The 18834-nt window shown below is 41.6% G+C and overlaps 1 protein-coding gene across 2 annotated transcripts in view; it reads left to right on the top strand.

Annotated features, from left to right (window-relative positions):
* atp11a (ATPase phospholipid transporting 11A) overlaps nucleotides 1-17836 on the top strand; it is a 35760-nt gene extending 17924 nt beyond the window's left edge. The window contains exons 2-33 of one of the 2 annotated variants that reach the window (XM_062380866.1): nucleotides 461-583; nucleotides 937-1026; nucleotides 1150-1230; nucleotides 1374-1481; nucleotides 2116-2244; nucleotides 2426-2529; nucleotides 2620-2667; nucleotides 2875-2939; nucleotides 3037-3118; nucleotides 3652-3802; nucleotides 3885-4082; nucleotides 4458-4571; nucleotides 4732-4791; nucleotides 4875-5041; nucleotides 5124-5195; nucleotides 5323-5396; nucleotides 5504-5607; nucleotides 5987-6168; nucleotides 6422-6673; nucleotides 6776-6953; nucleotides 7047-7149; nucleotides 7280-7425; nucleotides 7511-7570; nucleotides 7657-7784; nucleotides 8385-8520; nucleotides 9363-9386; nucleotides 10587-10652; nucleotides 10760-10863; nucleotides 11160-11325; nucleotides 13816-13943; nucleotides 14629-14707; nucleotides 16133-17836. In XM_062380866.1, coding sequence (XP_062236850.1) covers nucleotides 461-583; nucleotides 937-1026; nucleotides 1150-1230; nucleotides 1374-1481; nucleotides 2116-2244; nucleotides 2426-2529; nucleotides 2620-2667; nucleotides 2875-2939; nucleotides 3037-3118; nucleotides 3652-3802; nucleotides 3885-4082; nucleotides 4458-4571; nucleotides 4732-4791; nucleotides 4875-5041; nucleotides 5124-5195; nucleotides 5323-5396; nucleotides 5504-5607; nucleotides 5987-6168; nucleotides 6422-6673; nucleotides 6776-6953; nucleotides 7047-7149; nucleotides 7280-7425; nucleotides 7511-7570; nucleotides 7657-7784; nucleotides 8385-8520; nucleotides 9363-9386; nucleotides 10587-10652; nucleotides 10760-10863; nucleotides 11160-11325; nucleotides 13816-13943; nucleotides 14629-14680 — 3495 coding nt within the window. In that variant the 3' untranslated portion in view covers nucleotides 14681-14707; nucleotides 16133-17836. Of the gene's footprint in view, nucleotides 1-460; nucleotides 584-936; nucleotides 1027-1149; nucleotides 1231-1373; nucleotides 1482-2115; nucleotides 2245-2425; nucleotides 2530-2619; nucleotides 2668-2874; nucleotides 2940-3036; nucleotides 3119-3651; nucleotides 3803-3884; nucleotides 4083-4457; nucleotides 4572-4731; nucleotides 4792-4874; nucleotides 5042-5123; nucleotides 5196-5322; nucleotides 5397-5503; nucleotides 5608-5986; nucleotides 6169-6421; nucleotides 6674-6775; nucleotides 6954-7046; nucleotides 7150-7279; nucleotides 7426-7510; nucleotides 7571-7656; nucleotides 7785-8384; nucleotides 8521-9362; nucleotides 9387-10586; nucleotides 10653-10759; nucleotides 10864-11159; nucleotides 11326-13815 lie in introns of both variants that reach the window. The other variant, XM_062380865.1, reaches the window with a different exon arrangement.
* Nucleotides 17837-18834: the final 998 nt, after the last annotated feature.

The raw sequence follows: 18834 nt of genomic DNA, 5'->3' as shown, positions 1-18834 counted from the left end.
CTCGAGTGTGTGCGTGGGAGTTTGTGAGTGTGTGTGTTGTATCTGCATTCCAGGCTGAGTCACATGCAGGTCTGTGTATCCCTGGTAACAAAAGCTCTCATTCATGGAGGAGAAATTACTCATTCACTCTAACCCCCTGCAAACGTCTGTGAATCTCTTTCTGTGTGTCACACATGTCCTGTAGTTTCTTACTGTGCTAGTGTTTTGATTGGATTTGTGTGAACGCACGGGTTCCTTACACATTTATGTTCCAGAAAATCCTTGTCAAACTCGGATGTTAAATGAAAACGGGAACTCAAGTTTGATTCCCCCGAATTCAGACCTGGGTTGTGTGAACGCAAAGATTCCTCCACAGATCTCTTCTCTATATCACCCATAGAATAAAGTTCAAAATGAAAACTGACCTAACATGAGCCGTGAGTTTCATGTCCCACTCACTTCTGTTCTGTGTTGCCTGCAGTGTGTTGGTGAGGAGAACTGGGTGGACAGCAGGACCATCTACATCGGACAAAAGGAGCCTCCTCCTGGTACTGAGGCCTTCATACAGCAAAGATTCCCAGACAACAGAATAGTCTCCTCCAAGGTCAGTGACAACGCACACAAAGATCAAATACTCACTTTATTCTTTACTGCTCAAAATCATTACTCCACCACTGTATTCTATTTGGAGTAAGAGAGCAGGTGTAGAAAGGTCAGGAGAGAACAGTTAGTTCTGAAGCACAGTTCAGGCTGCTCTTTTATTGTGAGGGTGAGTTATTCTTGGTAATTTTACTCTGTGTTACGCAAGGATAGGTTTTAGAAGATGGGATGTTATATTTGAAAGGTTTCAGTGATCTGTCTAGTCTGGGCTTCATTGATGTTTTTGTGCAGTTTTTGGAAATAGATTAATATTTGTACTGTCATTTAATGCATTATTTCACTGTCTAACATTTCCAGTACACATTTTGGAACTTTATACCGAAGAATATGTTCGAGCAGTTCAGGAGAGTCGCCAACTTCTACTTTCTCATCATATTTCTGGTCCAGGTAAAAGCTTTTTGTCTTCATGCATCAAATATTAAATTTTCATATTGTGATATTAATTGTCACATCTTCTTCTGTGATAAATTCTTTAATTTGTGCTCTCTGTGTTTGTGTGTGTCACTTCAGCTGATCATCGACACACCCACCAGTCCCATCACCAGCGGGCTGCCGCTCTTCTTTGTAATCACAGTCACGGCCATTAAACAGGTGAGACCATGGTTTTCAGGATAATTTAACTTTATTGGCATTGACAATGAACACAACACCGGCGCACCTTATCACTTTTGCACACCTCCCTCACGTCCTCCTCTGTCTCTCTCTCACTCTGTGTGTGTGTGTGTGTGTGTCAGGGTTATGAGGACTGGTTGAGACACAAAGCAGACAACTCTGTCAACCAGTGTTCCGTCCTCGTGGTGCAGCATGGGAAAGTGGTCCGCAAACAAAGTCGCAACCTCAGGGTACGTGTGTGTCTGTATTGTCACCAGATAAATCACTCTCATCCCATACACCAAACAAGGATTTTGGTGTATTTTGTTTTATTTGTTCACACTGAGGGATCGTCCTGCTTCTAAGCTTTTTGTGTGTATGTGTGTTATAGCATTTTAGCTTTTAAAATCATTTGCATTAATGTAAATTCGACATTCACGGATAGAAATATTCAGCTGAAGTAAAAGCTCAGTTACTGGATGAAACGTTGTGTGAGTGAACAAATGTAAACAACTGTTAGCTGAGAGTTGAGCGGCCTGCAGGTGGTGAAGCTGGAGGTTGGCTTGTTTGGCGAACTGCATTAATAGAAACTGCATTAGCAACACTAAAAGGATCAGAGCCATGTCATCCTCAAAGACCAGGGGTACAGTGTGGTAATTCCAGTTTTGTTTAGACCCTCTGTAGTCTGTAACGGCTGGTGGTGGTATTCAGGAAGAAGGCTAACAAATACATTATACCCATATAATAGTACCTTCTGTAGTTTTTGCACAATCAAATCGAAACACAACCTCCTTGGTGGAGATAACAACAGTTTACATGAGTTATATAGTTAACAGGGTATCCTACAAGACGGTGTATTTATTAATTAAAATTCCCCTTACTCAGGTTGGAGATGTCGTCTTGGTGAATGAAAATGAATCTTTTCCTTGTGACCTTATACTTCTCGCCTCCTCTCGAGATGATGGGACCTGCTTTGTAACAACAGCCAGTCTGGATGGGGAGAGCAGCCACAAGGTGTGTATGTGTGTAAAGGTGTGGCCTGCATATCCAAGAAGAGTATTTTCTTGCTCTCATTCTCTCTCCCTTTCTCCTCCTCTGCCTCCCTCTATCATCCCCACACTCTTGTATTTTTAATCTTTATCTTTCCTCTTCTCCCTCTTTCTCATGATTCCTTCACCTTCTCTCCTCCTCTCAGACATACTATGCAGTTCAAGACACCAGAGCCTACAACACAGAACAGGAGGTGGACTCAATCCACGCCACAATAGAATGTGAACAACCACAGCCAGACCTGTACAAGTCAGTACAAAACAAAAGCTAGCTTACTCTCCAAATGTCGTTGTGTAATACAAACACCTGAAACATGTCTCTACCCTTTGTGCTGTGCAGATTTGTGGGACGTATCAACATCTATATGGAGAACGAGCCTACGGCCAGGTAACCTGAACCCCTTGCAAATCTATATAAATTAGAAAAATTGTTGCAAATTGTTTCCACTTGATGCAAAAATATAATCAATCTTTGCTTAATTACTGATTTCAAACCAAGGCAAAGTTTATACTTTCATCCTGGAACTTGTATCATGTTGTATATATGTTGACAGTCAACTTGTAGAAGTCTAAATGTGCTGTCGTCCGTGTGCAGGCCTTTAGGATCAGAGAACCTGCTGCTCAGAGGGGCCACACTCAAGAACACAGACTACATCTATGGTAAAATCACCTGAAATAGTAATTTAGCGTTTACTTATTTTCCTGTCTTCTGTTATGGATAAAGCTCTGGTAAAATCTAATGAATGTTATTTCTCAGCGGTTGCCATTTACACTGGCATGGAAACCAAGATGGCTCTCAACTACCAGTCCAAGTCTCAGAAACGCTCTGCAGTAGAAAAGTAAGCTCTCTCTCTCCCTCTTTGTCTCTTGCTCTCTATTTTAACCTACATAAAATCATTTGTTTCTGTAGAAGAAGCTGTTTGCATCAATTATCATTCAAATGAATGCCAAACATTCTTTTTCCCTCCAATTAACACCGACTTGGATAATTATTTGTGTTTTTATTCATCCCTCCATCCATCTGTCCACTTTTCATCCCTTAATTTCTTCGGTGGGTCTTTGTGTGTCCGTGGCTCACACTGACTCGATCACTTTCTCTCCATCTGAATCTTGTAGCCAGATGGCCTGTAGAGATATGTAGGTGGATTATATTTGCACTTGGATACAGCGTGTGTATGATTAATGCATTGGAATAGTATTTGCCTCCCTTTTGCCAAAAAGAACTTGGCTGTGAGTAACTGCCTCTTCTCAGCTGCTGCCTATATACAAGTATCTATTATTGTGTGTTGCAATGCAAACATGCTGTACCTGTGGGAACTGAACAGAACTGTGAACAGATATGTCATTAGCAGCTTGCTGTCTCCCCCCATAGGTCAATGAATGCCTACCTGGTGGTTTACCTGTGCATTCTCATTGGCAAGGCCCTCGTCAACACCGCACTGAAGTACGTGTGGCAGGCCGATCCCAACAGAGACGAGCCGTGGTACAACGATAGGACGGACGCAGAGAAGCAGAGGCACATCGTGAGTCTTTCAGTTCAAACACAAATCCTGTTTTCTTTCTAACCTCTCACCTCCTCACACTCTTCATCCTTCTCATCCTCAGGTGATTAGGGCGTTCACAGACTTCCTGGCTTTCATGGTTCTCTTCAACTACATCATTCCTGTCTCCATGTACGTCACCGTTGAGATGCAGAAGTTCCTGGGTTCCTATTTCATCATGTGGGATGACGAGATGTTTGATGAGGAGCTGGGGGAGCGAGCGGTGGTCAACACATCAGACCTGAACGAGGAGCTGGGACAGGTAGCGAGACAAATGTCTCTCTGAGCAAACTAAAGCTGTTTTCAACTCCATGCCAAGACATGTTCCTGCTCTATTCTCACAGGGACTTACTCCAACATTTTTGGGACATTTTTAACAGGCAGCCAGCAGGAACATTTCAGGAATATTCAGTGCATCTCTGAGAGCAGCTTAACGTACAAGCAAATATTACTGTATTACACATAAAAGGGGGATAGAGAGCGAGAGATTCAAAGGTGAACATTTTGTGGAAACACAAATAATCTTTAAGAAACTCTGAATACATTATTCTAACAAATTAGATTTAAAATCTTAGATGATAACAAGCATATTTTTTCGTTTACATGACAAACCCATTCAATCTGAATCTGTTTCCAGGTGGAGTATGTGTTTACCGACAAAACAGGAACTCTGACGGAGAACAACATGGAGTTCATTGAGTGCTGTGTGGACGGACACGTTTACGTGCCTGATGCCATCTGTAATGGACAGGTAACAGCTGATGTGAAAGCTCGTCATCACATTTTTGTGTGTGCCTGTATTTCATCCTTGCGAACACACAACCTACTTTTGTTTTCAGTTGCTGTCATTGTCACATGCCGCACATATTTTAGTGTCTTCATATATTTGAATGGCTTCATATCGTTGCTAGGTGATGCCTGATGCAGTTGGTATGGACATGATCGACACGTCGCCAGGTCCCGGAGCCAGGGTGAGCACATCCTGAGTTTGAATTTGTTGTATGCGTGCATGCGTCTGGTTTCAGGGTAACACAATGTTTTGCCGTCCACCCAGGAGCATGAAGAGCTGTTTTTCCGGGCGCTGTGTTTGTGCCACACGGTGCAGGTGAAGGAGGAGGAGACGGTGGACGGGATCAAGCACGGGATCCACCAGGGCAAGTCCACCTCCTTCTACATCTCCTCCTCGCCGGATGAGGTAGCGCTGGTGGAGGGAATGAAGAGGTGGAGTGTACACACATACACACACATGTTTCTTTCTCAATGAGCATTCAGCTCAATAAAGGTGTGTTGTTGTTTGTCGTAGGCTCGGTTTCACCTACCTGAGACTCAAAGACGGTCACATGGAGATCTTGAACAGGGAGGATGAGATCGAGAGGTGAGCGTGTTCCTTTCTAACGATGTTTTATCGCTTTAACCCTCAGCAACACTATCAACTTTTTATTTCTATATTCTGTCTATTTCAAGTGTTGTTACAGTGTTGATTGTGTGATTTTTTTCATCAGGTTCGAGCTGCTGGAGGTTTTGACATTCGACTCAGTCAGACGGAGGATGAGCGTCATTGTTAGAGCTGGCACTGGTAATACACAACAAAATGTTTATTTATATATATATTATATGCACATATGTCTGTACAGTATTTTCATTATGTCTTACACACTTCCCCTTTTTTGGGTGTATGAGCAGGTGACCTCTATCTGTTCTGCAAAGGGGCAGACTCCTCGATCTTCCCTCGGGTTGTCTCAGGCAAAGTGGATCAGGTTCGAGCTCGGGTGGAGCGCAACGCAGTGGTGAGTCATTTTTAGTTTTTTGTTTGTTACACATTCCTGAAAGCTTCAAAGGTTGTGTGACTTCAGTGGTTTCCAAAGCTACAGTATCGTGAAACGGCTTGTAACAAACAAAAATTGCAGTTTTTCCCATCACCTCTTAAAAATCTGTAATACCATAATTTCCTTACTCTCCAGGCGATATATTTGTCCAAATTCTGAAATGATGCATGTGTCAGTTGCAGCTGCAGATACATCGTATAGTTGTCAGTGAAAACAGAAGGATGTGTGCTGGGCGTTAAATAACTAGAGCAGTTGCTGCCCACACACTCACACTCAGAGATCACTTGATTCCACTTTGCTGATCTAGTCTAACTGTGTGTGAATCCTCTGTCTCCTCCAGGAGGGTCTGCGGACGCTTTGTGTTGCCTACAGGCCTTTGAGCCCTGAACAGTACCAGGAGGTTTGCCACTTGCTGAACGCGGCCAAGCTGTCGCTACAGGACCGCGACAAACGACTGGCTGAGGCCTATGACATCATAGAGAAAGACCTGATACTCCTGGGAGCCACCGCTGTGGAGGACAGGTGGAGGATCTCTTTTAAGCTTGGAATTTTATTGTATAGAAATCCAGTCTTTGCCTTTAAGTCTGTACTTCGAACTCTGCTTAGCATTAACTCCTGATTCTGTGTAATAATAGTGCAGGATTGAAAGAGAAATTGAACCTAGAAGGTATTGCAAGTCAGCTCATTATTGTGCAAAGGGAAGCAGACAGACAATTAAGACGTCATATTCACTTCCAACCATGTCTGTGTCTTTCCTCTCTTTCCTCAATAACAGGCTCCAGGACAAAGCAGCGGACACCATCGAGTCTCTCCACAAGGCCGGCATGAAGGTGTGGGTGCTCACAGGCGATAAGATGGAGACAGCGGCCGCAACCTGCTACGCCAGCAAGCTCTTCCATCGCAACACCCAGATCCTGGAGCTGACCACCAAGCGCACAGAGGAGCAGAGCCTGCATGACGTCCTGTTCGATCTGAGCAGGACGGTCCTGAGGCAGCACGGAGGCATGACCAGGGACACTTTCTCTGGGTTTGTACATGTGCAGTGAGAACACGGTGTCAGCACAGCATTTAATCTTTCCTTTGTGTTTCCCTGACTATTATCTATTATTATCATCTTGTGTTTGTGTAGCTTATCAGGTGACTGCCCTGACTTTGGTCTGATCATTGACGGGGCCACCCTCTCTGCGGTGATGAGGCCCGGCCAAGAGGACGCAAACTCTGGGAACTACAAAGAGATCTTCCTAGAAATCTGCCGCAACTGCAGCGCTGTGCTCTGCTGTCGAATGGCACCGCTCCAGAAAGCACAGGTACGGAGACTTCTCACGGCACCAGTATTGTTTGATGGTTTACAGTTCCTAGATATAATGAGACTTTTTGTTTTCTTGCATTTTTCTTTCTAGATCGTGAAGATGATCAAAACCTCTGCAGAGCATCCGATCACACTGGCGATTGGCGATGGAGCGAATGATGTCAGCATGATCCTGGAAGCCCATGTTGGCATCGGTTAGTGGCAGTTTCTCTACATCCTGCAACATCAGATGCAACGTGCTTCACTATAGCCAAGTTCTACAGTTTGTCTGCACTTGTTAATCTGAAATACCGGGAAATGTCAAACCTCTCTCTGCCTCTCAAGGTATTATGGGTAAAGAAGGTCGTCAGGCTGTGAGGAATAGTGACTACGCCATTCCGAAGTTCAAACACCTCAAGAAGATGCTGCTTGTCCATGGACACTATTACTACATACGCATCTCCGAACTAGTGCAATACTTCTTCTACAAGGTAGAAACCGTGTTTGATGGAGACAAGGAGATTTCTTTTCTCTGCCACCTGCTTTTCATAAAATTTATTTTCTTTCTATTTCCAGAATGTCTGCTTCATCTTCCCCCAGTTCCTTTACCAGTTCTTCTGTGGCTTCTCACAACAGGTAGACACACTAACACACACACTAACACACACACAAAATGAAAGGATGAATGGCTGAAACATTTTTCTCTCTGTACTTATTTCCAGCCGCTGTATGATACCGCCTACTTGACTCTGTACAACATCAGCTTCACCTCCCTGCCGATTCTGCTCTACAGTCTCATAGAGCAGCACATTAACATGGAAATCCTGAAGAAGGACCCATCGCTCTATAGGTCGGTGTTTCTTGACTACATTTGCAAATTCAGAGTTCCCTATTACATTGACAATTTCTGCTGAATACAGGACAACACAGTAGGTTAAAGCTTTTTAAATGTTCCTCCAAATTCAGTTTCTTTCAAACATTTCAGACATTCTAACAGCACTTCTACTTCTTTTAGTCTTTTGCAATGTCTGAAAGTAGGGTCAATAATTGTAAAAAGTTACGTTATTTTATATTCAATGTGTATTCGTACTAAATTTGGTCACACCTCAATCAAATTAAATAAACAAAACATGTTTCACATGACTAGATGAAGCCTTTTCCTCCCTAGCTTTGTTCTTTCTTTTCCCTCGTCTCTCTCTTTCTGAAGATAAATTACAGGCCTCATGTTGTGTTTCAGTTTTTACGACTGGCCTCTCAGTAATGCACTCTTGAGTCAGTGCATATGAATCAAATTAGAATATCCTGTTACATTGGTTTCTGGTTAAAGGTATGTCCCTAAGGATGCTAATGTCGTACTTATCATTAAAAGTGTAATCACTCATATGAAAGGTCGTCAATATAGTCAAAGTAATTCATGATGTTTACCGTTCTGTTGTGTTTATGTTCTCAGAGATATTGCTAAGAATTCTTTGCTGCGATGGCACAACTTCATATACTGGACGGTCCTGGGTGTATATGACGCCATAGTGATGTTCTTTGGTGCTTACTTTCTGTTTGACAACACCACCTTCACCAGCAACGGACAGGTAACAACACACGTGTCTGTGAAAGTTCTTATTCACCAAGATTCTTTTTTTTTATTTGGACGAAATATACTTCTTTCAAAAGTTTTTTATAAACTATAGAATCTCCTGTTTCATTTTGTCTGTGTTGTGACACAACCACATCTATAATTTGCAGCCTTTCATTTGTCTTTTGCTGTTGACTTTGATTGTAGCTAGAAACTACTGATGAATATTAGAGCATATTGAATATAATAATATTAATAAGCATGTATCTTTTTCTCATAAAGCTCATGTTATTTACATGAGAGTCTATGATACCAGATCTATTCCGTGTTCTAGAATGCAACACTTGCAGCTAATTTCCAAGACAAATATGCAGCATGTGATGTTTCATGTTTGCTTCATTGGTTCTGCAACCGACAAACAAACCTTCCTCTGTGACTTTCTACTGCTTCTGACTGCAGAAAAAAGCAGGAAAGGTTTTCAGGCTTCTGATCTTACACGTTCACTTGAGTAAAGGATGATTTCATTGGATTGACAGTTTTATATAGAAGTTGACAGACGTTCCATTCACATCCGAAACGCGACAGACAGCACGGCGGGTTTTCCACCATCTTCCTCTCTGTTCTCAGTTTGTGTCCTTTCATTTTCAAGAAGCGTTACTCTCACAGAAACCCTCTGGACTGCTTTGAGTTGCTTGATTTCACTTGAGTTTTTGCATCTAATTTGTTTTCTCTTCTCCAGCAACAAAACTGTTGTTTATTTTGTTATGATTTTCTTCTTCTGGCCTTCTCCTCTTTTTCTTCCTCTTCTCTTACCTTTGTGTTGCTTTTTCTTTTTTGCTTCTCTTTCCTCCTTCCCAGCTAATGACAACCAACACACAGATGGTAAGCCTGTCCCTGTCTCTCTGTCACCTCTACCCTTAGTTTCACTTTTCAATTCACTGTCCCGTCATGTAGCCTGATCCCAGACCACCCGTCATCTCCTCAGCTCTTGTCTCCGTGCCCGATACAGATACAACAACTGCAGGCTTCTGTGTAGTGTCCTGGCTTTTCCTCGAACCACGCCCATGTGTGCAGGTGTTGGATGTGGTGATCACACACATTAGCTTTACTGTGTGTGTGTGTGTGTGTGTGTGTACTAAGTTATAATCAGAGGATAAATGAGAATAGAAAAAGATTTGCACTTCTACCTCCATTACATGACACAGGAGACATTCAGTCATCCATCTAATCTAATTCTCCCTCAGCTGATGGTCAGCGTAGAAGAACTCTGTCACCTCTGAGGTTTTCTCTCTGAACATCAGGACTATTTGGGCGTATAGGCTTATTTTATTTTTTAGGACATATATCGGATGCAAGGAAGTTTGAAGGGATGTTTTCATCCATCACAACACTGAAGCTTTTTTGTTATGATAAGACTTTAAAGATCTGATGGTGGAGAAGTTGTTACAGCAGCACATTGTCAAAATGTGAAAAGAACAAGTGAAAGTATGAAAATAGGTAATAAATTAGGATTAAAAATGTAAATATTGTCATCATTCACACCATGATTCATTTTTTTTTTCATTTTTTTTTTATTTCATGCATTGCATCCTTTTTAAGAGAACAGGTTTCACTATCTGTCGTTCCCAGAAAAACGTTGGTACGATCATCTAAGTTTTAAATCGACATGACTAATAACAACTTGTTCATTGATTAACGGTCCCTGTAGCTCATTAATTAACACAAAGTCATATAAAAACAGCTCTTCTCACACGTGCCCCATTCATCATATGATAGTTACTGCTCCACCTGAATGCTGCTATCTGAGCTCCCTGCCATCTGTTTGATTGATTGAATATTTGCACCAAAGTTTATCTCCATGTATCATATTAACACCAGAGCTGTAAGTGCATTAACCTGTGAATTTCTCTTAAGTGCATTTCACTAAATCCAGCTGAATAAAGGTCTTCAAGCTGTTTCCATTGTGCGACATTATGAGATGTAACAACACAACAAAATGAACAAATGCATTAGGATTGAACATGGAATCTTTCCCTATGTAACGTGTCACTGACTGCTCCTATTGTCACCTTGTTTCTGTAGATGTTTGGAAACTGGACGTTTGGGACGCTTGTCTTCACTGTGCTCGTCTTCACTGTCACATTCAAGGTAATGCACATACAGAGTAAACAGTATCTACACTCAGACGCTCCCAAGCATCACTGGTGTCTTTAAGAAGAGCTCTTAATATGACTGGTGTTATGTTTCTGTTGTAGTTGGCTCTAGATACTCATTACTGGACCTGGATCAACCACTTTGTCATCTGGGGCTCACTGATCTTCTTTGTGGTCTTCTCTCTGCTGTGGGGAGGAATCATCTGGTAGGTTAAGACAACATATTTTCACATATCTCCAGTGACGAGAGGCAACATGTTTTCATGTTGTTCGTCCATCTGTTGCATTCTTGTGACACTTTGAGGGAATTTCTTTAAATCTGTTGCAAATGCTCATTTTGACTCGATGTAACTGTAGTGGTTGTTTTTATGTAAATGCCTGTGGATTCCCAGTGCCATACATTTTAAGTCAGTACCAGTTGGTTTCACACTTAAACATTACTGAACTAAAACTATCTCTACTCCATCCTCTTCTCTCCTCCTCTCCTTCTCTCCTCCTCCAGGCCCTTCCTCAACTACCAGAGGATGTACTATGTGTTCATGCAGATGCTGTCCAGTGGTCCGGCCTGGCTCAGTATCATCCTCCTGATAACAGCCAGTCTGTTACCAGATGTGTTAAAGAAGGTGATCTGGAGGGCGCTGTGGCCCACCACTACTGAACGCATACAGGTGGGTGCATTTACATGTTCAAATAACATGTTGCTAATAGTACTAACAGAAAATAGCATCTGTAGTTTGACATGTTAAACCTTAATACAAACCATAGTTATTCAGAGCAATTTAAATGGAACTTCATTACCTATTATTCACTTTATGTACAGTGAGTACTCATCAAAATGTCATTGTATCTTTGAATGCGTAAATGCTGTGTGTTTAATGTCTAACTGATGAACGTGGGTCAGCAGATGTCCGCAGGTTTTGGCTACGTCCCTGATCTGTTGGGTGTAAGTCAGTATGCTCCTCTTTGTTTTTGTGCAGTGCTCCATTATTTCTAAGCCAGATAAGACAACAGCGATAGTGTGTTTACTTTCAACTAACACTCAAAAGGTTTTCTTATTGGAGATTCAGTAATGATACTGAAGGACTGGACCTTGACGTTCGCGCTGTCATGATTTAACCAAAAAGAGCCTTGTTTTAAGTGATCTTGTAAACAGAGTCAAAACAGAAGTTATAACACAAAGAGATACAAGAGAAAGAGCAGGGAGGGAGATAAGAGACAGAAACAAGAGAGCATACTGTATATAACACAAAATAATGTTTCTAAAATCAGGTAAAGCTCAAGCAGCAGATATTTATTACCGTATTGTTCAACAACAGCCACTCCCAGGCTCTGGAATCTGGTCAGAGAGGAGCTCATGAATAGCACAGCGGTTATTTTAGTTGCAGGTGCAGCACATGGAGAGTTAGGGACTTTCCCCCAGGCCTGTTCAACTCTTAACAGTGAGATCAGTTGCTGCTGAGGCATGAGCACATCAAGATAATAGATGTGTAGAGTGTGTCCTGTTTGTTTTCTAACTGTTTGCAGTGAGGTGTGAACTTTTTTTAGCTTTCTTCCTCTATAACCTGAACGTCTCCTTTTCCCATAACTGAAACCTGTCAAGATATTTCTGCTGCTTTGACCCAGACGTATTCATCTCGTAGCTCTTTTAATACAAAGACTTTATTCATTAGAATTTTTTAAATCTCATAAATTGATCATGTGGCTTTGACTTTTCCCCTCCTCTCCCTGTGCCCTCTTTCCTCTGACCCCCTCATCCTCCTCTCCTTGATGAATCCCTCCCTCTGGTTCTAGTGGCAGGCTAAACGTCGCTGCCTTGCTTCCGAGCCCTCCACCATCTTTATGCTGTCTCAGACCTCCAGCAGAATCAGTTTTTAACCCAGCCCCTTTTGGAGGTGACCCTTCTTCTTCCCTGTATTTTCCTTTTCTCTTTGTCCCGTCACTTTCTCCCTACCACTCTTTCTGCATGACGTGAGTCTCGTGTTAAGTCGTCTGTTTGCATGCCACCGCAACAGTCTGTGGTGTAAAGGCAGCGAATGCAAGTGCGCTGTTTAGCCTTCCATCTTTTTTTTGTCTTAGAAAGTACTTTTTGTTAAACATTGAGGTTGAAATATGTGTATTTTTATACATCAAGCCACAAATCTATCTGAATGTGTGTGTGTCCACAGCGGGTAAGGGATAAAAAAGGGTTTGAGAGGGCCATGGCCTACCAGAGTTCTGACTCGTTAATAGATGGAGTAGCTGTCACAGAAGCCTAGAGGGCTTCAGCACGGTAAAATACACACCCTGGCTCTCTGTCTATATGTGTGTTTAATGGTTGGACTGGGTAATGGTGGGTGAGTTTAACATCCTGCAGTGATGGATGGTTTACTTTGCCGTGGTTTGTGGTTCCTCACATTTGACTTTGGGGATGTTGTGGCTGACTAACACGTGAGTTGCAGTGTGTTGTGTCTCTGAGCATTTGTGAAGACCTCAAAAGTCAAGGATTCTCCAGGTAGTGTACAATCTCACATCCTGTTCTTCACTCTTTACACGGAGCTCTGCCGCCCTCTAGTGACACAGTATATCGCTACAGGGGCAGTTTTCTCACTGTTGGACTGAACCTTCATGCATGTTTTATTTGTCATGCGTTTCATTTGCATGGTTTGGTTCATGGTGTTACATGGTGTTGTGGCATTTGTTTATCTCTTCATGTTTATGCTCAAATGAGATATGTACTTGGGTTGCAAAGAGGGACATTATCATCACAGCTGGCCAATTAGATTAAAGCTACTGCAGAACTTCATAAGTAATTAACTGATAATCATATGAATTCTAAGCAAAACTGGGAAAACTCGTAATTGATCTGGATTTGTGCACAGTGACAGTCATGTTAAAACATAAAATGATAGACAGAGAGATAGATACTATTGATACTATCTTTTGATCCCAAGGGAAATTTAGGAACGGCCCAAAATGGTTCAAACTGCAGCCATGGCCCTAACGTTAAAAATTCCTTGAGAGTTGATCTCTTCAATTGTTAGTGTCCTGTAACCCTGATTGAATTTTGGCCAGTTGAGACAACAGTGTTTCCTCTAAGTGTCTCCTTCACTTCTCCGAGATCCTACACAAGTAACATTTCTTTTTCTGTCTCCATCTCCTGCCTCTTCACACTCGTGCAGAATGCTGATAAACTCTATAAGGGCCACCTCTCAGAGTTCACCCCCCTGGCGTCCCTCCACGCCCCATCCAAGGCTGGCAGTCACCGGCGGGGCTCGGGAAACCAGAGGAGCGCTGCGCACCCTCGAAGGTCTGAACCCTTTAACAAGAAACTCATGTTCACACGCTGGCAAAGAAAGCCAGACTACAGCACCTTCACCCCACTCCTGCGATTCACGGACGGCTCCCGCCACACGTTTCAGGGACATGGCTACGGAGGGGCGGGGCCTGAGACCTCAGTCTAATTTATTTCTCTTTAGTATTTTAAATCCTGAATATCTGATATGGGGTACATTTGGAGCTCACTGAGGAACAAAGGGGACTAAGTGTTACTGAGCTGGAGTTAAATGATGGACCATGTTGCAAATAGCATCTATAATCCATCTCTGAGCGACTACAGTGAACGTTACCTTTATAACTTCTCAGCCTAGTGTGGCACAAAGCACTATGGGACGACTCTGGAAAGGACTCCATCCATGGGGGCCTCATGACGTGCAAAGGGCTCAGCGTACGGATGTCACAGCATAAAAAACATTGATTACAAGAGACTGAAAATATGCACACTGGCCCTTTACACCTGTCTGCCGCTGACAGCAGGCAGCTGAAGTGTACTTTTAGGATTTATACCACACTCCTTTAGATGTGTCGTGATTGGAATTCTGCAGATGATGATGACGGTGCTTTCTCAGTACATGCTTTCTCTGATCAACCATTTTCATTTCTTCCATTCCTGCCATCTCCCTGTCTCTCTGTCCATCTGTTCTTCCTCTCTATAGGACTAACTGGTGTTGCCTGTGTGCAAACTTGTTATCCCGAAACACTCCGTAGGACTCTGGGGTCAGATCCTTCAGCGCTGTAAGGAAGGGTGCAGTACAGAAGCTGTTAGTGTTTGTAAAGTGGATCTGAGTCGGTCTTCTCCTCATTTATTAGTTCTATCATGTCTTAAAGGGAAAAAGACCAACTACAGCTCCACTTTCAAACTCTTCTGTAGGTAGAGTAGAGTGTTTGGTGGGATAGATACTTGTGTGCGTGCTGATAGCTAGAGTTAGTGTTCGTGCTGCTTTCATTCCTTCTCTCTTATCGTCTTTGAAGCACTTTAACATATATTTATCTGTAATGCTGAGAGATTAATCGCTGAAGTTTTTAATGCCTTATTATTTTAGCGATAGAATCCAGTAGAAATTGCTTCACTTCAACTTAATGCCTTAATGTCACAGTGTAAATACCAGAGATAATAAACCAAAGATCCAGAAGAAAAGAAAGTTAGACGTCCTCTATTCTTCCGGTTTTGCGTCCATCACATGTCAGAATAGTCCAGAGCAACTCACTCCAACACTAGCGGATGTCTGAACGCAGCTTCATAGACATACTGCTTATTTATCTAGATATAGTGTGTAGTTTATACATTAATTGTCAGGTTTGGAGAGGTTCAAATAATAATTTATTGTTTCCATACTTTTCAAGCAGCGTAGAAATGAACATACCAATCATCACCTTTTTCTCTCGAGTTATCCAAACATACTTGATGCCTTAAAGTAATATTAAAACAGTATTTATGTGATGTGTTCATCAGTGGTTCAGCCATTTAATATGGTGGACGCACATCCATGCAATCCTTATTTCGTTTTATTCTGTCATACACAACCCACACATAAAAGAACATTCACAAACAATAAGAAGAAACAAGAATTTTCAATCAAATACAGTTTTATGTATGAAAATATAACACACTTTATTGTATTTATTTCCATATTGGTCTCTGTTATGGTCTCTGTCTTTCTTTTAAAGACAGTTTCATGTGCACAGGTCAGCGTACAGTCACCAAAACCTCTGCTCCTCGTATAGGGAAACACCAACAGAAAACAATAGCGTGTGTTTTCAAAATGATTTCTTATTAAGCCTTGGATTTGCTCGGTCCACGTCATGTCTGCCTGAATGAATTGCTTATACCTTTTCATATGAAAAGGTCGACACAATATGGTAACATTGAAGGCACCACCAGCGGGTTGTTAGCTCAGATTAGCACAAAGACGAAACGGGTGATAACACGTAGCCTGCCTTCAGGTTAAATCCCACCTCTAAACCTCACTAATATATGATTATATAGAGAAATGTGCATTAAATTAGTTTGGTTGTCATCACTCTGCTTTAAATGAATGAGCTATAGACTGTTCATCCTCTAAAATCCCTTATGATGGACTAACAGAGGGAATGAGACTTTCTACCTTCATGTTCTTGACTGGTTTCCTGTTGAACACGTATCCTCTCTTTTCTTTCTAGCTATCCCTCCTTCTCTTTTTCTACCTTTCTCTTGTTCTCCACCTGCTGAAGCGACGCAGACGTTTTCTCACCTCCATCCGTCCTTCTCATCATTCGCTTCCTCCATCGGTCTGTCCAACCCTCCATCTACACGTCCATCGTGAGACAAAGTAGAAGTTTTTGTACTCGACTTTTAATAGTTCTCATATGAACCAAAGCCTTGTTGCTGCTAGAAATCCTCGTAGCTGCTTTACATTAGGTGCCTTGTGGTAGTGGACTGTCTTCGCTCGCTTTTATGGTGAATTCTACTACTTATGATCAGCGTTTGGATGGAAAGGTACTGCAGATGATGACTGTATGGAGGACAGACTGCGAAAGGGTGGATGTAAGTGTCAGGTTCTACTGTCCAGTAACATTTATTATCAATGCCGCAATGAAATATGATTGGTCTGCAATCAATGAACAAATTAATCAGCACTTGCACCAAAAATATTCAACAACAATCGATGTTTAATATCAGTTTTTTATTGTTTATATTCCAATTGTTTTATATATGCCCACAGGAGCATTTTGTCTCTGAAATGTTATTTTTACTGTTTTCATTTATGTATAAAGTTTAAAATTCCCCCGTCACCACATTAAGAGTGAGTAAGGGTCTCGATCCGTGGTCCCAGCACATTGTGAGGATATCAGCCCAATGGTGTGTTTTTATTTTACAGACTCTAAAACGTGTTATGACTCCGACATCAAAAATGACAGAAAAGCAAAGCAGTCTTATACCATTCATTTATACATTACAAAAGAAACAATTATTCTGAAGAGACAAATCCAAACTTAAAATAAAATGGTAGATCTTAAAATATGTTTATTTTTGCAATGTGGGTGAACTGAGCCTTAATGTTCTCAGGATTAAGAATATAAACATGTCATCAGAGCTCCTCCTCCTCCTGCTGTTGTTTTTGTGGATTTAAATTGGGCTTTGACACATTCAGTTTATCATAGAGGTTTTTGTCAGACGTAACCGGGCCAGTATTTATTATCTTAAAATCGTTTTCCCATCGGCATCCAAAATAATAGGTATGAGTATCGGCACTTAGAGGCCCTCTGGAGTCTTTTAAAGAGTCATCAGAGGAAATGAATCAGTGCCATAAGCCCCTTTTTCATTCAGTAAGGCATCTCCCAAATCACAAAACTGTTACATAAAAGGAATATCAAGAGCTTTGTGTCTGCTCAAGTTTTCCCACGTCTCATGAGGCTTTGTTACAATTTATCTTTTTTTACTTTCCGACATTTTGTTTAGAAGCCGATTAGAACAACACCGGAAACGTAGCTTTAAAAATGAGTATTATAAAAAGACAAGATATTCCCGAGGTGTCCACTCAGAATCACCCCTGCACTGAACCGTCTTCGTCTGGTGATTGACACGTCGCTGTAGGAATCTTTCAAAGCCAATAAATGGTGGATTTAAGGTCTTTACTGTACTGATCACTCTCTGTCCGGATCTTTCAACACCACTGAAACTGGCAGCCTTCAAACCGAATGATATCTTCTCTCTTTTACTATCATTGTGTCATGTTCTGTATGTCTCATAACCAAACAGTATCTATAACTTCTGTACACACTGATACAGTATACATATATAAATATATATATAAGATATTAATGTAGTTATGTTAATCGATGTACAGTTTTGGGGTCTTTTTGTATAAAGTTTTTAAACAGTCATATCAAGATTTAATTGTGGATTTTTGCCAACCTTTCTGTAGCTATCGACGGAAACAGCTGTACATGTGCTTAAGAATAAAAGCCAGAGGTAGAAATATTAAAACCTTGTATAATGTGCTTTCTGTTTTATGTGGAGCTGCACTTCCTTCTTCAGCCACAAGGATGCAGCAGAGTATTTTTGATTTGTCAGACCTTTGCAGGAGGACCCAGAGTTGACAAATCAAACGTACCTGAAGAGTTTTTAATATCTGAAATATGATCAAAAGGATTAATGAGGTGAATCCAGAACATGTTTGTCGAAGTAACCTGTGTTTTCTCATGCTAAACTCTCAGCTGTGTTGAACTGACAAGGAATTAGAGGGAGAAAAGGGAGATTTCTTGATTTAATTCTTCTCCGAAGCTGCTCCAGGGCTGTCGTTTGCACCATCTGTGGATGTCAACAAGATTAGGATGGAGCTTTTGGAGCGATTGGATTCCCTTCATCCTTTTCACTTTTCATCTGCGTTCCTCTCCTCCACATCTGGCAGCCGCTGAGACCTGCTAGCGTGTCTGACAAGGATGGAGGAAAATGTAGCGCACGACTGTCAGAGGTGAAATCGAGGGAAGAGGAGAAAAGGAGGTGTTGAAAAAGTGGCAGAATATCGTCTATACATCCCCGAGCTTTGCCATTAGCTGTTTTTACCAAGCTGTGACTTATACTGTTGTTTTTAGAAGGCAAGCAGAACGACCACATATCGAACTCCAATACCACTATAAACTGGGTCTGCCTTAGATTTTCCTTCATGCTTTATTTTGGTTTAATAAAGATTCTAAATGAGAGGTGCAGGGTTGAACCTGAAACTGTCCTTGCTAACCCCGAAGAGTAAATACAGGCCTCTGAGGCTGCTGGGAGCACTTCAGTGAGATGTACGGTAGGTGTCAAGTTGAAAGAATGCTTCGTTAAAATCTAGTTTATACGGTCACAATAAAATGCAAACATAACAAATCACAAAACATAT

This window comes from Platichthys flesus, chromosome 22 (genome assembly GCF_949316205.1).
Source record: "Platichthys flesus chromosome 22, fPlaFle2.1, whole genome shotgun sequence".
In the NCBI taxonomy this organism is placed as follows: domain Eukaryota; kingdom Metazoa; phylum Chordata; class Actinopteri; order Pleuronectiformes; family Pleuronectidae; genus Platichthys; species Platichthys flesus.
Note: the sequence above shows the minus strand (reverse complement) of the source record. Positions and strands in the feature narration are given on the sequence as shown.